At 44.9% G+C, this 19813-nt stretch overlaps 1 protein-coding gene across 2 annotated transcripts in view; it reads right to left on the reverse strand.

The window, feature by feature from the left end:
- The window catches only part of ndufa10 (NADH:ubiquinone oxidoreductase subunit A10), a 45952-nt gene extending 26435 nt beyond the window's left edge, over positions 1-19517 (reverse strand). The window contains exons 1-5 of one of the 2 annotated variants that reach the window (XM_084313767.1): positions 19353-19515; positions 16131-16299; positions 13515-13730; positions 13142-13228; positions 9697-9818 (exon numbers count right to left, since the gene is read on the reverse strand). In XM_084313767.1, the coding sequence (XP_084169893.1) occupies positions 9697-9818; positions 13142-13228; positions 13515-13730; positions 16131-16299; positions 19353-19430 (672 nt within the window). In that variant the 5' untranslated portion in view covers positions 19431-19515. Of the gene's footprint in view, positions 1-9696; positions 9819-13141; positions 13229-13514; positions 13731-16130; positions 16300-19352 lie in introns of both variants that reach the window. The other variant, XM_084313768.1, reaches the window with a different exon arrangement.
- Positions 19518-19813: the final 296 nt, after the last annotated feature.

A 19813-nucleotide genomic window follows, 5' to 3' on the forward strand; every position in this document is an offset into this window, starting at 1 on the left:
TATGGACCCGGTCAATCGGGACTATGAGTTCTGCATGGTCGGAGCCTATCAGCAGGGTCGGGGTAGCGCCGTCTATGAGCGGGATAGGTAGTTGACGCAGGTGCACATATTTATCCATCAACTTGGCGATGGGGTAGGTGTACTGCGATAGTCCTATTTCTTGGCTGGTGAAAGCATTTGTAATCCTATACCGTCGCTCTGGCTGCCCGTTTGCTGCGATAGTGAAGGAGACATTCTCGCCCTTTATCGTCTTTAAATCTCTTCTTATTGTCCGAATCGTCATTTGGTTCTCGCTCCCCCGCAGTCCCAGCTGGGCCGCAGCGGACGCGAGCAGAAGGGTCTTCTCTGACCCGTCATCAAGGACGGCGTAAGTGTCCATGACTTTATCTTGGTAGCTCAATGTCACACGGACTACCTTTAAGAGCACTTGGGCGCCGCTGCTGCTGGCGGGGTCAATGTACATGACACTTGCCTTGGTGCCGCTCGATGGTGCAGGTGAAGGCCGTCTTCTGTTACTGTCGTGTAGTATATCTAGATGGGCTCCGTCGCACTGACTGCACCTTTTCTTTAGGCGGCATTCGGCTGCCATGTGACTGCGCGCACATCGGTAACAGCGCCTGTTGGACTTTATCCATTGACTCACTTCTTCTGCATTCATCTTTGTGAACAGGTCACATTGTGACAGCCAGTGTTCTTTCTCACAGTAGGGGCACACCATCTTCCACTTCTCTTTTCTCGAGGGGGTACTGTGGCTCTTACTGCTCGGTACTGACTCTGATTGGTGCATGACAGTCACCGATCTTCTTCCATCATTTATTCTCCTGGGTCCCTCTCTGGAGCTTGGCGTGCTCCGCCCGAACGTATCCAGTCGTAAGCTGCTGACTTCTCTCGCCAGGAAGTCGGCTAGATCAAGGAGGGATGGTTCGGGGCCGTTAGGATCCCGGTAGTCCCTCTGCCGCCTAAAACGCTCCTGTCTTGCGGGTGGCAGCTTCTCCAAAATCCTCTCGACGTTAGAGTTGGCGTATAGCTCATGCATGCCCTTTTCCCGTTGCGCTCCCAGCATCCCTACCAGGGACTGCACTTTGATTGACAGGTCGTCTAATGAGCGATTGTCTGTTGCTGGGGGTAGGCGATCAATATGCCTTATCTCTTGGATTACGTAATCCCATATACGTCCATATCTCTGGTCCAGCGCTGCTAGGGCCGCGGTGTATGGGGTCGTAGAGGTGGCATAGGCTAGCGCTATATTGTGCGCTCGCGGTACTTTCAGGTGCTTCAGTAATATTGCATACTTGTGGCGTTCATCAGCGACATCCACCATCATTGTCTCTAAGCACATCCGGAGCTCCGTGTACTGTGCTCGATTCTCATAGGTGAAGTCTGGAAACGACGGCGTGGCAATGTATGACGCCGTGGATGGCTGATACATCGGCGAGCGTTGGGGGAGAGACCTCCTAGGCGAGTCTCCTCTTGCGCCTCTCTGTGGGCTGGTACCGACAGGGTACCATGGCCCGCTGGTCCAGGTGCTATTCCTCGGGGCTGGTCGTGCGTCGTGCTCACCCGTGAATAGAGTCGGGGGTCTGTAGCGCAGCGCCGCGGGGGTATAGCCTGGGCTGTACTGGACCTCCTGGTCCGGTGGAGTACTGTGCTGTCGTCGGGCTTGGTTCTCCTCCTCTCCCTCTTCTTCCTCTATCAGGTCTTCCAGATCCTGTAGTCGTTTATTTAGCTTCTCCGCAGTGTATGCCGCTCCTTCCTTGTAGCTGGGTCTCGCTTGGACCGGTCTGGGAAGGGGGTCTGCGGGGGGTATAGGCTTGGTCTGTTGGTCAAGTTCAGGGTCGCTTGCTCGGTTAGGAGACGCTGCCCTTGACTGTTGTCTCGACGAGTTCCTTGAACCCCTGGCGGAGGGAGAGGGTGTTGCCTTGAGGATCAGCTGCTCCATTAGCTGCGCTTGTAACTTGTCGCGCTCGACTTCGCGCTTGGTGAGATCTGCTTCTCTTTGGGCACCGGCAGCGGCGCGCTGGGCGTCGGCCCGGTCTCTTGCCATATTCTCTTCCGTCTGAAGGCGTCTCATCTCCAGGCGTATGCGCTCTTCTTCGCTCCGTTGCTGTGCTTGGAGTCGATTGCGTTCGCCCTGAAGTCGATCGCGTTCACCCTGAAGTCGATCGCGTTCGGTAGAGGCTGTCAGGCTGACGAGGAACGCCTGTTGTAGCATCCTCTCCGCTTCGCTGGGGGAAGGCGGTTGTGGAGGTGAGCCGCTCCTGGGTGAGCCGCTCCTGGGTGTACTCGTTGGGGAGTCCTGGAGCTCTATTTCCTCGGCGCTCTCCTCCTCTTCTTCCGTGCAGAGTTCTCTCTCTGTAGGGTTGTCTTCCTCCCGGGGCTGGTCGGGGACTACTTCTTCGGTATTGGCGGGGGGTAAAGGCATGTCAGCTCCCTCCTGGTCCCCACCGTGAGCTTGGTCAGTTACATTAGAACCTACTAGGGCCTCTGTGGTCGGGGAAACCTGGTCGTTAAGGTCAGACATAATTTTACTTTCTACTTTTACCGCGTTTACCGTTTGTCGAAGGCTAGGTAGTTGACTGACAGCGTAATCCTCTAAGTACTGAGGTGGCTGTCGTCTGCGCTGCGGGCGTTCTACGTTAGGAGGACCGTTTCGTGGAGTGTTCATCATAGGCCATTTTAATATTAATAACACTATATTAATATTACACTAGTTACCCTCCGGCTCGAAGGACCAATTGTAACCGAGGGGTACAATTCCCTGACTGTATTGATAAGTATGGTATTATTAAACCACTACCTCTTGTACTTTAACTTCTGGCCATCCAGTACATGATATAGATATGATGAACACTTTCCCACCTGATGAAACGAAGTCCACACAAATGTACAAATCGAATATTTTATATAGCAAAGGGTATATACAACGTTCACTTGATGACATTTATGATTTGAAATGCACTTGTATGGCAAATGAGTATTCGTAGGTAAATCAACATTGAATGTCCAATCTCTGGTTACGCAGGGAGTAAGTATACAACCCGGTTCTTTAGGGAACTATAGCGATGGTACTTAAATGATTATAGCTGGATACACTAAGGGGGGGGGGGGGTCCCGCTGGTTGTAAGACAGTAGGAGGGGGGGTTAGAAGAGCCGCTGGCGGTATCCCATCTGGCCAACTAGGGGTGGACGGTATAAACGGTATACGGTATAAACGGTATGAATTTGCTCTACGGTATGGATTTTGAGTATACCGTGTAACCGGTAGTGCAGCTCTAAAATAGCAATGACGTCATGTAACCACAGCGCGACTATTTCACTGGCATTTGCCCCTAAAAATAGATAGAATTAGTCATAGATAATAGATATGTGCGAACTGGAAAAAGTTATTTAGGAGGCTTCGCGCAGTGGGCGTGCCAGCCCCTACCGCACGCATGTAAACACGGGTCTAGTAGTCTAGTGGGACGGGACACGGGAGCTGTCGGCGTCTCCCTGAGCTAACGTTAGCTTAGCTACCGTTACAAAATGACCCAGTCAACTATTCACTTTTAGTTTAATACATGATGGGGCATTGTCTAACTGAACGGTATCTAGTCGGCCAGCTACCGATAGCTCCTGACATCAACAAACGCTCCACAAAGTCTAGTACTAGAGACGTGTATGCTACCTGTTAGCTCACGTTAACACAAGTTAGTTCACCGTTCAAAACGAAATGTCCCATTGAACTAAATAATTCACTGAGGCGTTGTATTAACGTTATATATGCAGTAGCTACAGATAGCTCATGATATCAATGTCTTATAACACTGATTCGATGCGTATTCGAGCTGAGGGCTTGCTAACGTTATAATACCAATACAATAGGGTCCAGGTGCAGCGCCGGAGAATCCTGGCCGTAGCTCTGCTCGAGGCTACTCGAGTATAGGTCCAGGTGCAGCTCCGGAGAATTCTGGCCGTAGCTGGAGGCTACTAGAGTACACACAGACAGTGGAGCTTGTTGCGTGGTGGCGATGTCTCGCAGATAATACCAGTACAAGTCTAATTATATAATATATATATTTTATAAAAAAATATATATATATAAAATAAAAATAAAAAAATTATCAAAAACGATGATACCGTGATATATACCGTTACCGTCTATGCTTCAAATTATACCGTGATATAAATTTTAGACCATACCGTCCACCCCTATGGCCAACGATTTCTTGGGAGAATTCAGAGTCCTGAACACGATGCCCACAGAACCTCGGTCCGCAGATGAATACAGCTGGACCCTCTGGTGGACGGTAGCTGCCGGTCCACAACGGAGAGACGTGAGGCGACCTCACTGGTGTAGAGCGCCGTCTCACCTGGACTCCTCTCCGGGGGGTAGTTCCAACACTCAGCAGTGTTGGCCGTTATCCATGGAATAATCAAAGCACCCAAAGCATGTAGATAATCCAAGCCGTGGAAGGCTCGCCGTCGTCCGGGTAAAGTAATCCAATGTACAGGTCCACTCGTCCTGGCCCGGAGCTCCTCGGATGCAAGCACCACAAGTGGTCTGCCCAGCCTGGTTAAGACTCCAGATAACGTCAGGAACGATGGGGGTGCTGCTCACTTTATAACTCTAACCGAACGATGCACCATACATAATAGACTATTATTAGCTTAATAGAAATACGTCCAACTCGACGGTATAGTGCCAAACTATGACAATTCAACTATTAATCCACACGATATCTCAATGCCTATTCTGAGGCCAAGTAGGCCTTACTGCACCACACGTGCGTCGTGGGTGAGGCTTCGCGTCTGTTACTAGGTTGGAGGGTAAAGAACTAATGGACTAAAAGAAAGTTCTACTTTACTTGCGCCATATATATATGCGCTGTGAACAAATAGTACCATTCGTATTTCGCCAGACGTATTCCTACGCGGAACCGGGCTTGCCACGACATGTTGGTCGGCACGATTGAACTTGAACCTAGGGGTATGGCTGCTGGCGCCAGGTTCTCGTCCAATGGTAGAATGAAACTATTAGGGGCTGTTTAGTAGACTAAAGGGATATTCAGTGCATATTGTACAAGGAATATACAGGGGATATCAAACGATATACAAATACTATTAAATATATATCCATAAATAAATATATATATTCGGTTTAATCTGATCCTTCACAACAAATAGACTGCATAATAATATCATCAAATTGTTTATAGGCCTACTTTATCATCGTTATGATGGTCATGGTCATGCTGGACCTACAAAAGGCCTTTGACACGGTCAATCACTCCATTCTGATTGACAAGCTAAAAGCAATTGGTTTTGATAGTCTATCAGTGAGCTGGATGCAATCCTACCTTGAGGGGAGGAAACAGATGGTGGAGGTAAACGGTACCCTATCCCCCCCCCTCACAGTGAGCTGTGGTGTTCCACAAGGAAGCATACTAGGACCGCTACTGTTCCTAATTTATGCAAATGACATGTCGTCAGCTTGTGACTGCAACTTGTTCCTGTTTGCGGACGACTCAGCCCTGCTGGTCTCTGACAAGAACAAGTTACAGGTTGAAAAAACCCTCAGCTCGGAACTAGGCAGAATCTGCATATGGCTCGCTGATAACAAACTATCATTACACATGGGCAAAACAGAGTCCATTCTCTTCGGTTCAAATAACAAACTCAGCAAGACCGACGGCTTCTCAGTTACAGTGGGTGACAATATTGTCACAAGGAAAGATGAAATTACCTACCTGGGTTCCATCCTAGAGGCTAATCTCTCCTGTGACAAAATGGCATCCAATGTAATAAAAAAAGTCAACCAACGAACTCGATTCTTGTACCGGATCTCCTCTCTGGTAAACAAGAATACCCTGAAGACTCTGGCAGGAGCACTCATTCAGTGGTACTACGACTATGCTTGCACCTCATGGTACCAAAGCACCTCAAAGGCGCTAAAAACAAAATTACAAACATCTCAAAACAAACTGGTCAGACTACTGCTTGACCTTACTCCTAGAACCCACCTCACCCCTGCCCACTTTGACAACCTAGGATGGCTTAGAGTAGACGACAGAGTACAGCAACTTGCAATGGGCCTGGTCTACAAGATACACTACACGACCAAGGTACCCATGTACATGTCAAAATACTTCCCAAAGGTCATTGAATACCACGATCACAACACCAGAGGGAGCTCCACAAATCATGTTAAACCCAGATTCGGCTCAAATAAGGGACTAAACACGTTTCGCAATTATGCCACATCAATGTGGAACGCCCTACCCAAAGCTGTAAAGGAATGTGGATCACTACCCACTTTCAAAACCTCTCTCAAGGGACACCTACGGGAGACTGCAATTCAAAACTGGCCCCTGTAAATATCCTAACCCAACCCCCTCCAATGTACAGTCATTTACCTAGTATGGTTGTCAATAGTCCAATGTACAATTTTGTTTGTTTGTACAGTGTCTCCTCCCCCCCCCCCCCCCCTCAATGTACAGTTTTGCTTGTTTATACAGTGTGTCTCCCCCCCCCCCAACCACCTCCAATGTAAATTACCCAGTATGGTTGTCAATATCCCAATGTACCCAACCCCCCCCCCCACCCAACCTCCTCCAATGTACAGTTTCTACGTCAAATGTATATACTCCCTTTTCTTGACTCCTTCTGTATCACAAACAGTACTGTATTTTCAAATCTGGTATGTCATAAATGTATAGATGTAGCAGTACTGACTATCTGTATGTCATGTATGTCATATATGTCCTGATGAATTGAAAATGGGGGACCCTGATGTAAACAAGACGAAAGTCTTTCTCTGGTCTGCATCCCCTTAACAATTGTGTGTATTGAGCTGTACTGTATTGTACCCATTCTGCAATCTGTTAATAAAGTTTTCAATCAATCAATCAATGAAGGTATTGGTATAGACATATGTGTAAAGACTCATTGTGATGTGACAGGCACAGACATGTTGTATTGATCATTGAAGTTAATATTAAACTAATGATGTAATTTGTGCATGCAGTAGGTTATTAGATGCACACTGTAGTGCAATTGTGGTTTTGAAGAGCTTAATGTTGGCCTGAAATTAGGCTGAAACTGTGACAGGACGAGCAGAGCGTGTTGTGAAGGGACAGCTATCACTGACAGACATCACCTCCAATGTCACTGCGTCTGAAATCGTAACACAACCCGCCAGATGGTCCATTACACAGAACCATCTAGGAAGTTGTCCTTTGAAGCCGTTCGGGCCGCGTGAATATTAAAGGCAACAAACTTGTGTTCAGCCTTGCGTTCTGCGTTTCTCTGATTGGCCACACGGCCACGTGACATATAACGCTACAATGTACAGTTTCTAGTTACAGTAGTGACGCGTGAATCGAGATAGTCCTAACAGTGTTTATTATTAAGTCAGATAGTCCTAACAGTGTTTATTATTAAGAGTCAGATAGTCCTAACAGTGTTTATTATTAAGAGTCCTAACAGTGTTTATTATTAATTAACGTCATAAACGAACTACCAGATTTATTTTGCACCAGGGAACTTGAAGGTTCCTGCCGCGCTCACGGCAAAAGGGGGCGGGCTAGCAGCGTGAGGTCGTGGCCAATCAGAGAAAAGCTGAACACAAGTTGGTTGCCTTTAATATTCACACGTTCGGGCCGGCACATTAAAAAATATAATTTCTTTGCCCGTAGCCTCCAGTAGTTCCTCAAAGGATGCCGATTGGTCCGAACCACTGTGGTTCAGGCACGAGCACATGACTTTAAGGCTGACGAGATGGATTCTCGCGTGATCTTGAGAAGCCAGCTGCTGTGCAAGGCAGGGTTTCCGTTAGAAAAAATTGTTGCCGGTCTCAGGGTCCGGTAGATTTAAATCTACCGGTCAAATGAGAGAAATTCCGGTCAGAGTTTATTGAGCTTAAAAATAATTGACATCATCAAGGCATGTAGATTTATAATATTTTAACTTAAAACTAGGCTACTTTTGCGTATACAATCATTATATTCCAAATAAAATAAGTCCCGAGACTCCGTGCTGCTGCCGACTTTAAATCAAATAGGTGTCTGTGGGCAGTCGCCCGACATTAATAAACAGCAGTCTGTTATAATCACATTTTTATGAGCTAACGAATTCCGTTATATTGGACATTTATATTAATTATATCAAGCGAAGAACTGAGAAATTTGGCAGAGAGAGACGGCAACATTATCGTGGGTTTGCGTGATGACTCTCTCCACCTCGCAACGACTTATTTGCAAAGAGTATGGCGCTGCAGACCAGCAGATTCAGCTGTTTTAAGGCTCTATCTGGGGACCGCTCAACAGCGCCCCCCACCCAACAGCTGAATTGCCAATGGCTGAATTGGAGTACTGCATTGTGCCGGTACAGATGGGTGGGTTATGGTGGATTCTGTGGCTCTGCAGCTGCATGCAGTCACAAATCTAGCAGCAGCCAGCTCGCGCTGACAACAGCGGTGTCATTATTATACCTGCTTGGTGAAGCAACGATGAAACAAATGTAATGATTGTTTCGTTCATCGCATAGGCTATTTAATTTTAGCCTATTTTAATACAATTCAAATAATCAAATTGTGCTTAGAGGGAATTATTTTCACCGGTCATTAAGACCGGAGAGATTAAATATGTCGGACTTCAACAGATTTTGACGGTCAAATACCGGTAATTACCGGCTAACGGAAACGCTGGTGCAAGCTCACTGAATTGGCTAGTAACAAACAGGACTTCCTGGCAACAAAGGTCGTTTATAATAGGGCTGGGCGATATGGCCAAAAATGATATTGCGATAACAATATCGATAACAATATCATATCACTCGATAATTAAGTATAAGTATAAAAAAACATTTTTTTTTTTTTTTAAACAACATGTTAAAATAAACAGTATGTTTATTTTACAGCAATTCTTTGTCGTTGCCGCCATCTTTAGTGTTACATCCCCTATTCCCCTCACACTCCAGTTCTCAGGCTGCAGCTGGTTTGAAAGCGAAAGTAAACCGGCTTCTCTGCTGGCTGTGGCTCCAGGGGAGTTGAACAGTTCTGGCTCTGCTAGTTTCTTTTCTATCTTTTGGCACTTTTTTGGTGGACAAACCACTGCACATGTGCACCGTGACTCGTGACTGGAGACTAGCTCTGCTAGCACACATAGCCTACTGTGTACAGACGGTTTCAAACTGTATTTTAAATTAGAAAGCAAACAAAATAAATGGACAAGAGAAAAATATATCTCAATTTGGTCAGTATTGTCATTTGGACAAGCAAAGCCATTACTTTAAGTTGCAGGCAAGAAAGACAAGTCTGTCCACTGTCTCTGCCCTGTTGCAGGTCACAAACAAAAAAAATCGATTATTAAAATATATCGCGATAATTATCGTTATCGTTATATCGCCCAGCCCTAGTTTATAACGCCACTTTCTGATCAGGGTGGTGTGCTGGGGTCTTTTATTTGGAAGCTGAACTTGTTTACACTGGGGACAGCTGTTGGCCAAGTACACAAACATGCAGTAAATCTGGTTCTTCCCCACCCTCACCAGGAATATACATTACAAGATGAGTGACAGCACCCCAACACACAACCATGGTGGAGGTCAAAGTGATTTTGTATTATCATCTCTTAAGTTATTGGTCAATAGTGAGTGGTCAGGTCACATGGTCTTCTATGGGTATAGCGTTGTCTGCTTTTAAGGTCTCCGTCTCCCTACCTTGCCACTCTGTGCCAGGTTCTTCTGCACCTCCTCTACTGGTGTGTCGATATAGATGACCAGGTGTGGGGGCAGGAACTCACAGATGCTGATGTGTTTGATCTCGTTGTAGTAGTCCACACCTACAATGCAGAGCAAAGGGGATGATGTGTGCGATGTCAAATGTTCCCGTGGATGAGGTGTGTCATGTAAATATGTCCCCACTTCCTCCTACAATGCAGAGCGAAGGGGATCATGTGTGTCACGTAAATATGTTCCCATGGATGAGGTGCGTCATGTAAATATGTTCCCATTAGGGCTGTCACTTTAACAAAAAAATCTAATTCGAAATTCGTTGTAGACAAGTTCGAATTCGAATTTCAGTGTACAATTTTTTTTTATTAAATAAACTAAACCTAAAAAAAAGTCTAGCTATTTTCAAAGTTTTGGCTACTTTTTTTTTTTACCATGGTATGTTTGGTATCATTATTTTCAGCACAGTCTCACCTATATGACCTGACCCTTTTTTTTTTTTTTATATATATAATAATAATAATAATAATAATAATAATAATAATAATAATAATAATAATAATAATAATAATAATAATAATAATAATAATACATTTTTGGGACCAATCTCATGTTTTTATGTAAATTCAAAATTAAATTCAAAATTCAAAAATAATGTGAAAGCCCTAGTTCCCATGGATGAGGTGTGTCACGTAAATAATGTTCCCATGGATGAGGTGTGTCACATAACATTTAATATGTCCCCACGGCGTGTATGCTTTTACCAACGCGTTCGTGTTTCCGGGTTCCCGTTTTGCGCTCTGATTGGCCACTGACCTATGCTATTACGCCCCCCTTTACGTTCTCGCCTGAGACGCGCTGTGAAGCACTAGCGGGGCGAGGCGGTGGTTTCTCCCCGCCTCCGTGCGCCTTGCTGCCGCCGGCTTGTCCCACATGACTCGGTCCAGCTCGAGCAGCAGCGGCCGTCTTCCGCCTGCGGTATCCTCCCTCCAGGCCCCCGAGGTGGCTCGTTCTTATTATTATCCCCCATTGTTCAGGTCGACATGGTCGCACAAACACGTAGGTTTCAATCACTGAGCTGTCCGTCTGTTGTTGTGTGTCTTCTTAGGTTCGGCTACTGTACATGGAGATGAGACCCCCCGCCTCTCTCTCCATACAGTACCAGCAGCTGCAGGTCTGACGAGCACAGAGTTGCTAGTCGATAATTCTAGCTATTTAAAAATATTCATCTTCTTCTCCCCCACTACTCCTCCAACGGGTGGTGGATGGTTTTATGTTGACGGTAGATGGGGAAACACAACTAACACTTGTCTTTATTAAATGTTGTTTCGGGTTTTCCCACGAGAATGCACGCCTGGTTGAGTCTATTATGGAGAGAGGCGGGGGGTCTCATCTCCATGTACAGTAGCCGAGCCGAAGACACACAACAACAGACAGACAGCTCAGTGATTGAAACCTACGTGTTTGTGCGACCATGTCGACCTGAACAATGGGGGATAATAATAAGAACGAGCCGCAGGCGGAAGACGGCCGCTGCTGCTGGAGCTGGACCGAGTCATGTGAGACAAGCCGGCGGCAGCAAGGCGCACAGAGCCGGGGAGAAACCACCGCCTCGCCCCGCTGGTGCTTCACAGCGCGTCTCAGGCGAGAGCGTAAAGGGGGCGTAATAGCATAGGTCAGTGGCCAATCAGAGCGCAAAACGGGAACCCGGAAACACGAACGCGTTGGTAAAAGCATACACGCGTCCCCACTTCCTCCACTTCATGGGATTATACAGACATTAAAGGAACACTCCAACATTTTGGTAAATACACTTATTTGCCATCTTCCCCTGAATCAGACAAGATCGATACCCATGTTAACATAATGTAAACAACCTCATTTGAAATTACTGAATTGATGTAAAACCTTTTTATACAAGCCTAGAAATTGGCAGAAGTGGAAAAATATTGACACTACAGCTGATTTGTCCACTGACTAGCCTCGAACCATGAACCCTCCCGCTCACCAGCACCATGTGACCATGGAATATATATATATATATATATATATATATATATATAATTTTTTTTTAAACATAACATAAAATTAGACACACAAGCATTAACAGTAAACATCCAATGTAAATCACAGGACTATACATTCCATTTGAATCAATATAAATTTAGTTTACGAGATATATACCTAATACTTGCTATCTAATACAATACGCTCTTGCTCGCTCTCCCCCCCCCCCGGACCCCCACTTGGATAATCCATCCATTTTCATTTGTTTCTAACCAGGCACTACAATTCATATGCTAGCCTTTATTCTCTCCACCACTTCTAACCAGATTGCAATGTTGGTTTCACTGACACCTAAAATTCTTGCTGTAGATATCTCTAGATAAATCACATCGAGATAGGTAAGAACCCATACCTTCCGGCACATTATATCCGGTTGAATCCATCGTGATGCTATCAGCTTTTTAGCAGCTGTGAGACCGGATAAAACTAGTCTCTTTAGCTGTATAGGGGCTGCAAACTGAAAAACATCATTCAACAGCAATACAGAGGGGTGTACAGGTATGTTCAGAAATAAGAATTCTGATAATTGCTGGGTCACTTCTTCCCAGAATATCTTAACCGGTGGGCAATCCCAATACATGTGCATAAATGTACCCTCATCCCCATTTGTACATAAGGAACATAGAGAATCTTGTCTAAGATTTGTACATAAGGAACATAGAGAATCTTGTCTAAGTCCCATTCTGTTCAATCTTATAGGAGTCAGGTATGTCCTATGAATATAATATGGACCATGGAATATATTATACCAGATTTTTTTTTTAAATCTACTTTTTCTCGCATTTTCTATTTTTTCTCCCATCCCAATTTCGTATCGTCCAATTCTACCCTCCCCTGTCTCGAACGCTGTTAGGCCATGCCTCCCACAAGCCGGCTGCAATGTGGACTAAGCCTTACATCACTTGTCCCCTCCGGTACTCGAGGAAGCAGCAGTCGCATCTTTTCACCTGCACAGCGCGATCTCTCAGCGTCGGGGGTCTGCGTTTGGAGGGCACGCCGCCCCCGTCGCTTCCTGATTCTGCTGCGCAGGCGCACCAACCGACCTGTAGTAGTCGCTGTCCACAACGTCCGATCCCCACCCATCAGCTTCCCACCCCCTAATACTGCCAATTGTATTAGTATGAACGACCAGCCAAGCTGATAGCAATGCGGAGAGCTGGGCTCGAACCCAGCGTCTCCTGCATTGGTGGTGAGCGCCTTCCCCACTGCACCACCTAGCCGCCCTGTATTATACAAGATATTAATATCACTTATTCGTTTCACCAACCCAAATGGATACAATTCAGGTAGCAAAGCCAGGTTATTTCAATTTAGGAGTGAGTTTACACCAAGAGATTTTGTTTTCACTAAGCGTAGCGATACTCACACTCCTTCCTGATGTAGCCCTGCTCGTGCATAGCCTCCAAAAAGACCATGTCGCTGAACGGGGAACGGTCCAGGATCACTCCTTGGCCTAGAGCACAGAAGAAAACACTTAAATACCAATAAAGGTATTTAAAACTATACAGTCATATTAACAAAACGTTAGAATCTAATGGTTCCCTAAGTATTATTGCTCTCAAACTGAACAGCCTCGATGGTAAATACCTTTGTGAAGAGGGTATACATCTTCATACCAATTAATTTCACTTACATCAAAGCGTAAAAAAAAACGTTGGTCATGTGGAAGAAGTCATTTCAAAGTCATTTGGAAGAACGCACGCTGCACTCGCCGCATCCCTCAAGTGAGTGATATGTACCTGTGGTGAGTAGATGTTCGACGGCGTCAGCGTACTGCAGTAGCCTCATGGTGTACATCCAGTACCGCAGCCGGAAGGCATTCCCATCAGCAGCTTTGGGGTCCAAGTAGAACTTTTCCATGCTACACATCCCGTTGAAAGCGACTGGGAGGGGCTCTTTCTCCCCAGTCACCTTATCCAAGTAGTATGTGTCTGGCTCTGGCATGTAGAGCATTCCTATATAGATAAAAGCACCATGTGTTCACATGTTGTTTATTTTCAGCATGTTAACACTTTGGGTGCCGGGAACCGTCTTTAGACGTCATTCCCGGCCATGCTCAAGTTGCCGGAGGACGCTTTACGTCGTCCTTATATCAATATTTCTAAAATCTGCGATCGGATTCATATGTCCCCTCCGCTGGCCTGAGATCCACCAGCAGGACCCACTGAGCTCTCTGGCGGTTCAGGAGCGCCATCTGGTGGCCGATCGGCGCAATCGCTTAAACAGGATGTGCCATAGAGGTTGTGCTAGACGTCCGTATTGCTTCCGGCCACTCGGTACATGTCCCGTGACTCTGGCTCGTCACGCTACATAGCGATCGATTGCCAATAACTCGATAAACAACATGATTTGGACGTATATACCATTATACAAGCTGGAGATGGACCGGGTAAATCGCCATCCCATAATGATAGAATTTCTACTCTACGATGATCGCCCAACGGCGCGCGGAGACTGGGGTGAGTTTGAGCGTGTAACGTTACCGTCTTCGATACTAACTGCTATTATCAACATTTGACCCACATTAGATGATTGGTATAACGCTGCCCACGGAATTATAAACGCCCCCTCGCCCATCCGGTCAACATCAGATGACGTGTAGTAACTTCTAGAAGTACGTCTAGTTGGAATTTTTTATATCGCGCTGATTGCCATCAAACTGTATTTCATCATCAATATAATGCATTTGGGGCTATACATCACGTTCTGGAGAAAGCTGCAGAAAGAGATGAAAACATACTTATACATTAGACCATACTTTACTATGAATATGTGAATGAAAAAGTTTAACGTTGCTACACAATGAACAATACATATAGGACTTTGAATGGGCCCTAATAATGGCAATGTAGCAATAGAATTTAAAAAGTTATAGCCCTGCAAAGAAGGGGACTTTCTCCATAGACAAATAGCGCTGGCAATCTATGGTATATCATGAATTTAACCTTAGGCAGCCAAAGTGTTAACACTATGCCGTCCGTTAGGGATGGGTACCTTTCACATTTGAACCGATACCGGTACCTGTGAATCGATACCGGTACCCAACGGTACCTTTTTTCGGTACTTTAGTCTCAAGAAATTAGATTTACCTACCTCAGTCGTAAAAAATTAAATCCAAACTTCAAATAACTACAATTTCGACAGTTTTCGGCTTGTCATTGCTCCGACTGCTTTGTTGTTGAATCAAGTCAAATCCTAGGTAAGCATATATTGTGCGTGTGAACGTTGACATGAAAAGAAAAGTTACAAAAAAAAGTAAAAAAAAAAAATTTAAAGATTTTCTTTTTTATTTATTTTTTGGTTTCTCACTTGATTCGATAATCGGTAGTACCGACGTGTTTCGGTTCGGTACCTCAAAAGTACCAAATTCGGTACCCATCCCTACCGTCCGTCCACGAGTATATACGTGTTTCGGTGCCATGCGTTGTGGACCAGAGCCACGTATATACTCGTGGCAAGTTGTTATTGTTTTATTCCATATTTATAACGCTATTAACGTCCACGATCGAGATCCATGACCTACCCACATATTTGATTTTCTAAACATGCAATACCGGCCAGATCCGCTTAGGGGCGCCATCGCTCCACTGCAGTATCATTGAGGGGATTTAAAAAATAAAAATTATTTTACAGTCTGTGGGCGGATCACATGAGCCTCGATTCCAAACGAAGACCCTCAATCTTTGATCACGTTACCGAACGCATTTTTCAGCCTGGAATAATGGGATTTATGACTAGCCAATGGACATATCGATCTACCATAATCCGATGACTAATGAAGAAATGCTGCCGGCGATCACATGGCCTGATGGTAGGATACTATTTCCCCAAATTACAGCTGGATTGGACATTGTTTTAAAACCTAACGTGATAGATCACTGACATTGGCTACCTGAACGCACACTCTATTGCTAATCAATAATACTAATCGGCGTTCCCCGCCGGCGCCATCCCCATTTCATACATAGATGCTCTGTAATAGTCCGGATGCTACGCAGTTTGTTTTATTTCATTCGTATATATACAGCAGAAATGGCGTTTGAGCCTATTTTCTAGCTTACTGAAAAAAAGAAGAGACGAAAAGCACGATAAACCTTATATTCATGACGCTATAAAATGACAACCAACCGATGGATTTTTATTTTCTTTAAGCCATTATGAAGGCACGGTTTATGCACTCAAGTGACAATGAGAATGGACAGATAGCAATACTATAAATGATATATATAGCTCTTAGAAATTACATAGGTTTGTAAACAAACCGCTGTCCTCTGAGGCATAAATCGCCGCAAGTGTGCGGACGCCAAAGTGTTAAAGAGCACTGAACCATTAAAACAACAAGCAATAATAATTACCCAGCCTGTCAGCCAGCTTTTGGCCCAGTTCTCCTGTCCCCGGTGCCAAGTTGCCATCAATAGAAAAGATCTTGCTGTTCTCCTTGAATCTTGGTGTCGTCCTCTCGCCCAGTGCATAGGCCCACCAGCCATACCGCAGGTGTCTCACTGAGCTTGTGTGAATGCCAGCCTAAATGACAGAATACGACTCCCGAGAGTTACAGCAGCTCATACCATAATTTAAAAGCATAATCTGTAACGCCTTCAAACGGTGACCTCAAGTCAAGGCAAAAGAGCCCCGCTTGGTATTTCTCTTTCTTTAACATTTTTGTTTTGGTCTGATGTGTGGGTTGTTGTTTAGTAACTTATTAACTGCTTCTCCAGACCTCTCTTGAGACTGAGCTGCTGTGGCCGGCAGTAGTAGTTACCCCTCTACTATACAGACTGAAATCCACTCCACACATCAGACAAAAACTAAAACAAAAGCACAGTACCATGTTGTCATCTTTTGCCTTTTGCCTTTTGACATTCTAATGGACAAGCAATTGGTTTTGATAGCTTATCAGTGAGCTGGAAGCAATCCTACCTGGAGGGGAGAGAACAGATGGTAGAGGTAAACGGTACTCTATCCCCCCCACCCCTCACAGTGAGCTGTGGTGTTCCACAAGGAAGCATAATAGGACCGCTACTCTTCCTAATTTATGCAAATTACATGTCGTCAGCCTGTGACTGCAACTTGTTCCTGTTTGCGGACGACTCAGCCCTGCTGGTCTCTGACAAGAACAAGTTGCAGGTTGAAAAAACCCTCAGCACGGAACTAGGCAAAATCTGCATATGGCTCGCTGATAAACTATCATTACACATGGGCAAAACAGAGTCCATTCTCTTTGGTTCAAATAACAAACTCAGCAAGACCGACGGCTTCTCAGTTACAGTGGGTGACAATATTGTCACAAGGAAAGACGAAATTACCTACCTGGGTTCCATCCTAGGGCCTAACAAAATTAATAGTTGGTTTCAGGTTGGTTGTCAGTCTGGCCATGGGTAGGTAGGGAATTTATTTTATTTTATTCTTTTATTTTATTCTTTCCCACGGCGACTATGGATAGGGAATTTCTTTATTTAATTAAAATGTTCACAACAACATGGATGCATGTACTCTGCCAGCATGTTTAATATCCATAATACTAAATGTTTGACTAAGATTTCTATGAAACTTTATTATAAAAAAATAAAAAAAAATTTTTTTTTTATATATAATTTTTTTTTAAAAACTCATAAAATATATTGGGTCGCACCTAAATCGGCAGGGTCGGTCGGCAACCCGAAACCAACTATTAATTTTGTTAGGCCTAGAGGCAAATCTTTCCTGTGACAAAATGGCATCCAATGTAATAAAAAAAGTCAACCAACGAACTAGATTCTTGTACAGGATCTCCTCTCTGGTAAACAAGAATACCCTGAAGACTCTGGCAGGAGCACTCATTCAAGGGTACTATGACTATGCGTGCACCTCATGGTACCAAAGCACCTCAAAGGCGCTTAAAACAAAATTACAAACATCACAAAACAAACTGGTCAGACTACTACTTGACCTGAAGCCCAGAACCCACCTCACCCCTGCCCACTTTGACAACCTAGGATGGCTTAGAGTAGACGACAGAGTACAGCAACTTGCAATGGGCCTGGTCTACAAGATACACTATACGACCGGGGTGCCCATGTACATGTCAAAATACTTCCCAAAGGTCAGTGAATACCACAACCACTACACCAGAGGAAGCTCAACAAATCATGTTAAACCCAGATTCGGCTCAAACAAGGGACTAAACACGTTTCGCAATTATGCCACAACCAGTGGTGCGTTATTGAAATCATCTGGGGTGACACGCACCACGTGCACGCGCGCTCCCGGCGTGTGCGCGCGCTCCCGCGAATGCGCATTTAATGTCCCCTCGCTAGGGCACAGACTAAAGACAGTGCCTAATTGCCTCTACGAATGGAATGTAACACGTCTTCACAACAAGTTAGGTGTGAATGTGTCTGAGAACGTATTTAACACACCTGACGACCGGCGCTATTGATATGCAAATAGCGAGTACTTATCATGGGGTGGCACACCGTGCTACCCCGTCCCATGAACAACGCATGCCTGGCCACAACAATGTGGAACGCCCTACCCAAAGCTGTAAAGGAATGTGAATCCCTGCCCACATTCAAAACCACTCTTAAAGAGCACCTACGGGAGGCTGCAATTCGAAACTGGCCACCGTAAATGCCCAAAACCCCCACCACCTCCTAATAGACAGTCTCCTCCCAACCGCATGTATATATTCACTCCCCGCCGTATGTATATTTCCCTCCCACCCACCCACCCCCTCCTAATGTACAGTCCCCTCCCCATCATATGTATATACTCTGTCAGGATCTAGGGGTAACAGTACTGTATATTTGAATACCGCTTATGTCACAAATGTATCAGTACTAAATACCTATATGTCCCTATGCCATAAATGTCATGTATGTTGTGTATGTCATAAATGTCTATATGAATTGAAAATGGGGGACCCTGATGGAAACAAGACAAAGTCTACCTTTAAAGAGCATTTGCTCAGCACATTTATAAATTAGAAAACTATTCTCTGAAGGAAACAAATAAGGTGGATTGAACACTTTGATTGAAAACTTTATTAACAGATTGCAGAATGGGTACAATAGTACAGTACGGCTCGATACAAACAACTGCTAAGAGGATGCAGACCAGAAAAATACGTTCGTCTTGTTTACATCACAAGGGTCCTTCATCAAGACATTTATGACATACTTATATATGGCTCTTAGCAAATTATGTTTCTCTGGAGTGTGTAACAGGAACACAAATATTCTAGAAACATAACACACCAGGAAGAACTGTGCATTTAGTAGACTGGTTACTAGCTGGAACTCAAGAAAGGAAACAGGGGGCAATTACTATGCGCAGCTATAAAAGGAAAACTCAAAGCTATCGTTTGCAAGGTAACAAAATTAGCGTTTCAGTTGCAAGACTGACAGTAGAAGGGTAAAAGAAGGTTACCCCATGGTATGATAATGATTGAATGATTCAATTATTTTGTTTACCTAATATCTAACGTCTGGCTGTGTTGTTGTGATGCTGTCATGCTAATGCTAAGCCTATGTCCTTGTGAACTTGAGGTGCAACTTTTGCACAAGAAACGTCGACAAGGACATTTCTAAACATCTTACCGTCTGCAGTTTTGACCCCGTTTTGAAAACTGCTGCTGCTCCTGACGGAATGACAAGCCGGAGCGCCCTCAGAGCCATGTTGTTAACTCTCCACCGAAACACCTTTCAACCTGACCTGAAACAAACAGCTAACAAGTCGCCCTCGGCTCCGGGACGCGGAAATAACACGTCAGAGCGTCTTCTTCTTCCTCCTTTGGCTTTCCGGCAGTCTAGACGCCCGTCGGCGTATTGCTGCCTCACACAGATTGTTTTTAGGTACTGCACAATTCTTATGATGCAGGCGTGTGTCCACTGTCCACAAGAAATTCCATGACAGCTTTCAGGGGGACCCTGATGTAAACAAGACGAAAGTCTTTCTCTGGTCTGCATCCCCTTAACAATTGTGTGTATTGAGCCGTACTGTATTGTACCCATTCTGCAATCTGTTAATACAATTTGCAATCAATCAATCAGTGAAAACG

The sequence above is a fragment of the Notolepis coatsorum genome (genome assembly GCF_963971535.1).
Source record: "Notolepis coatsorum genome assembly, chromosome: 5".
Taxonomy (NCBI): Eukaryota; Metazoa; Chordata; class Actinopteri; order Aulopiformes; family Paralepididae; genus Notolepis; species Notolepis coatsorum.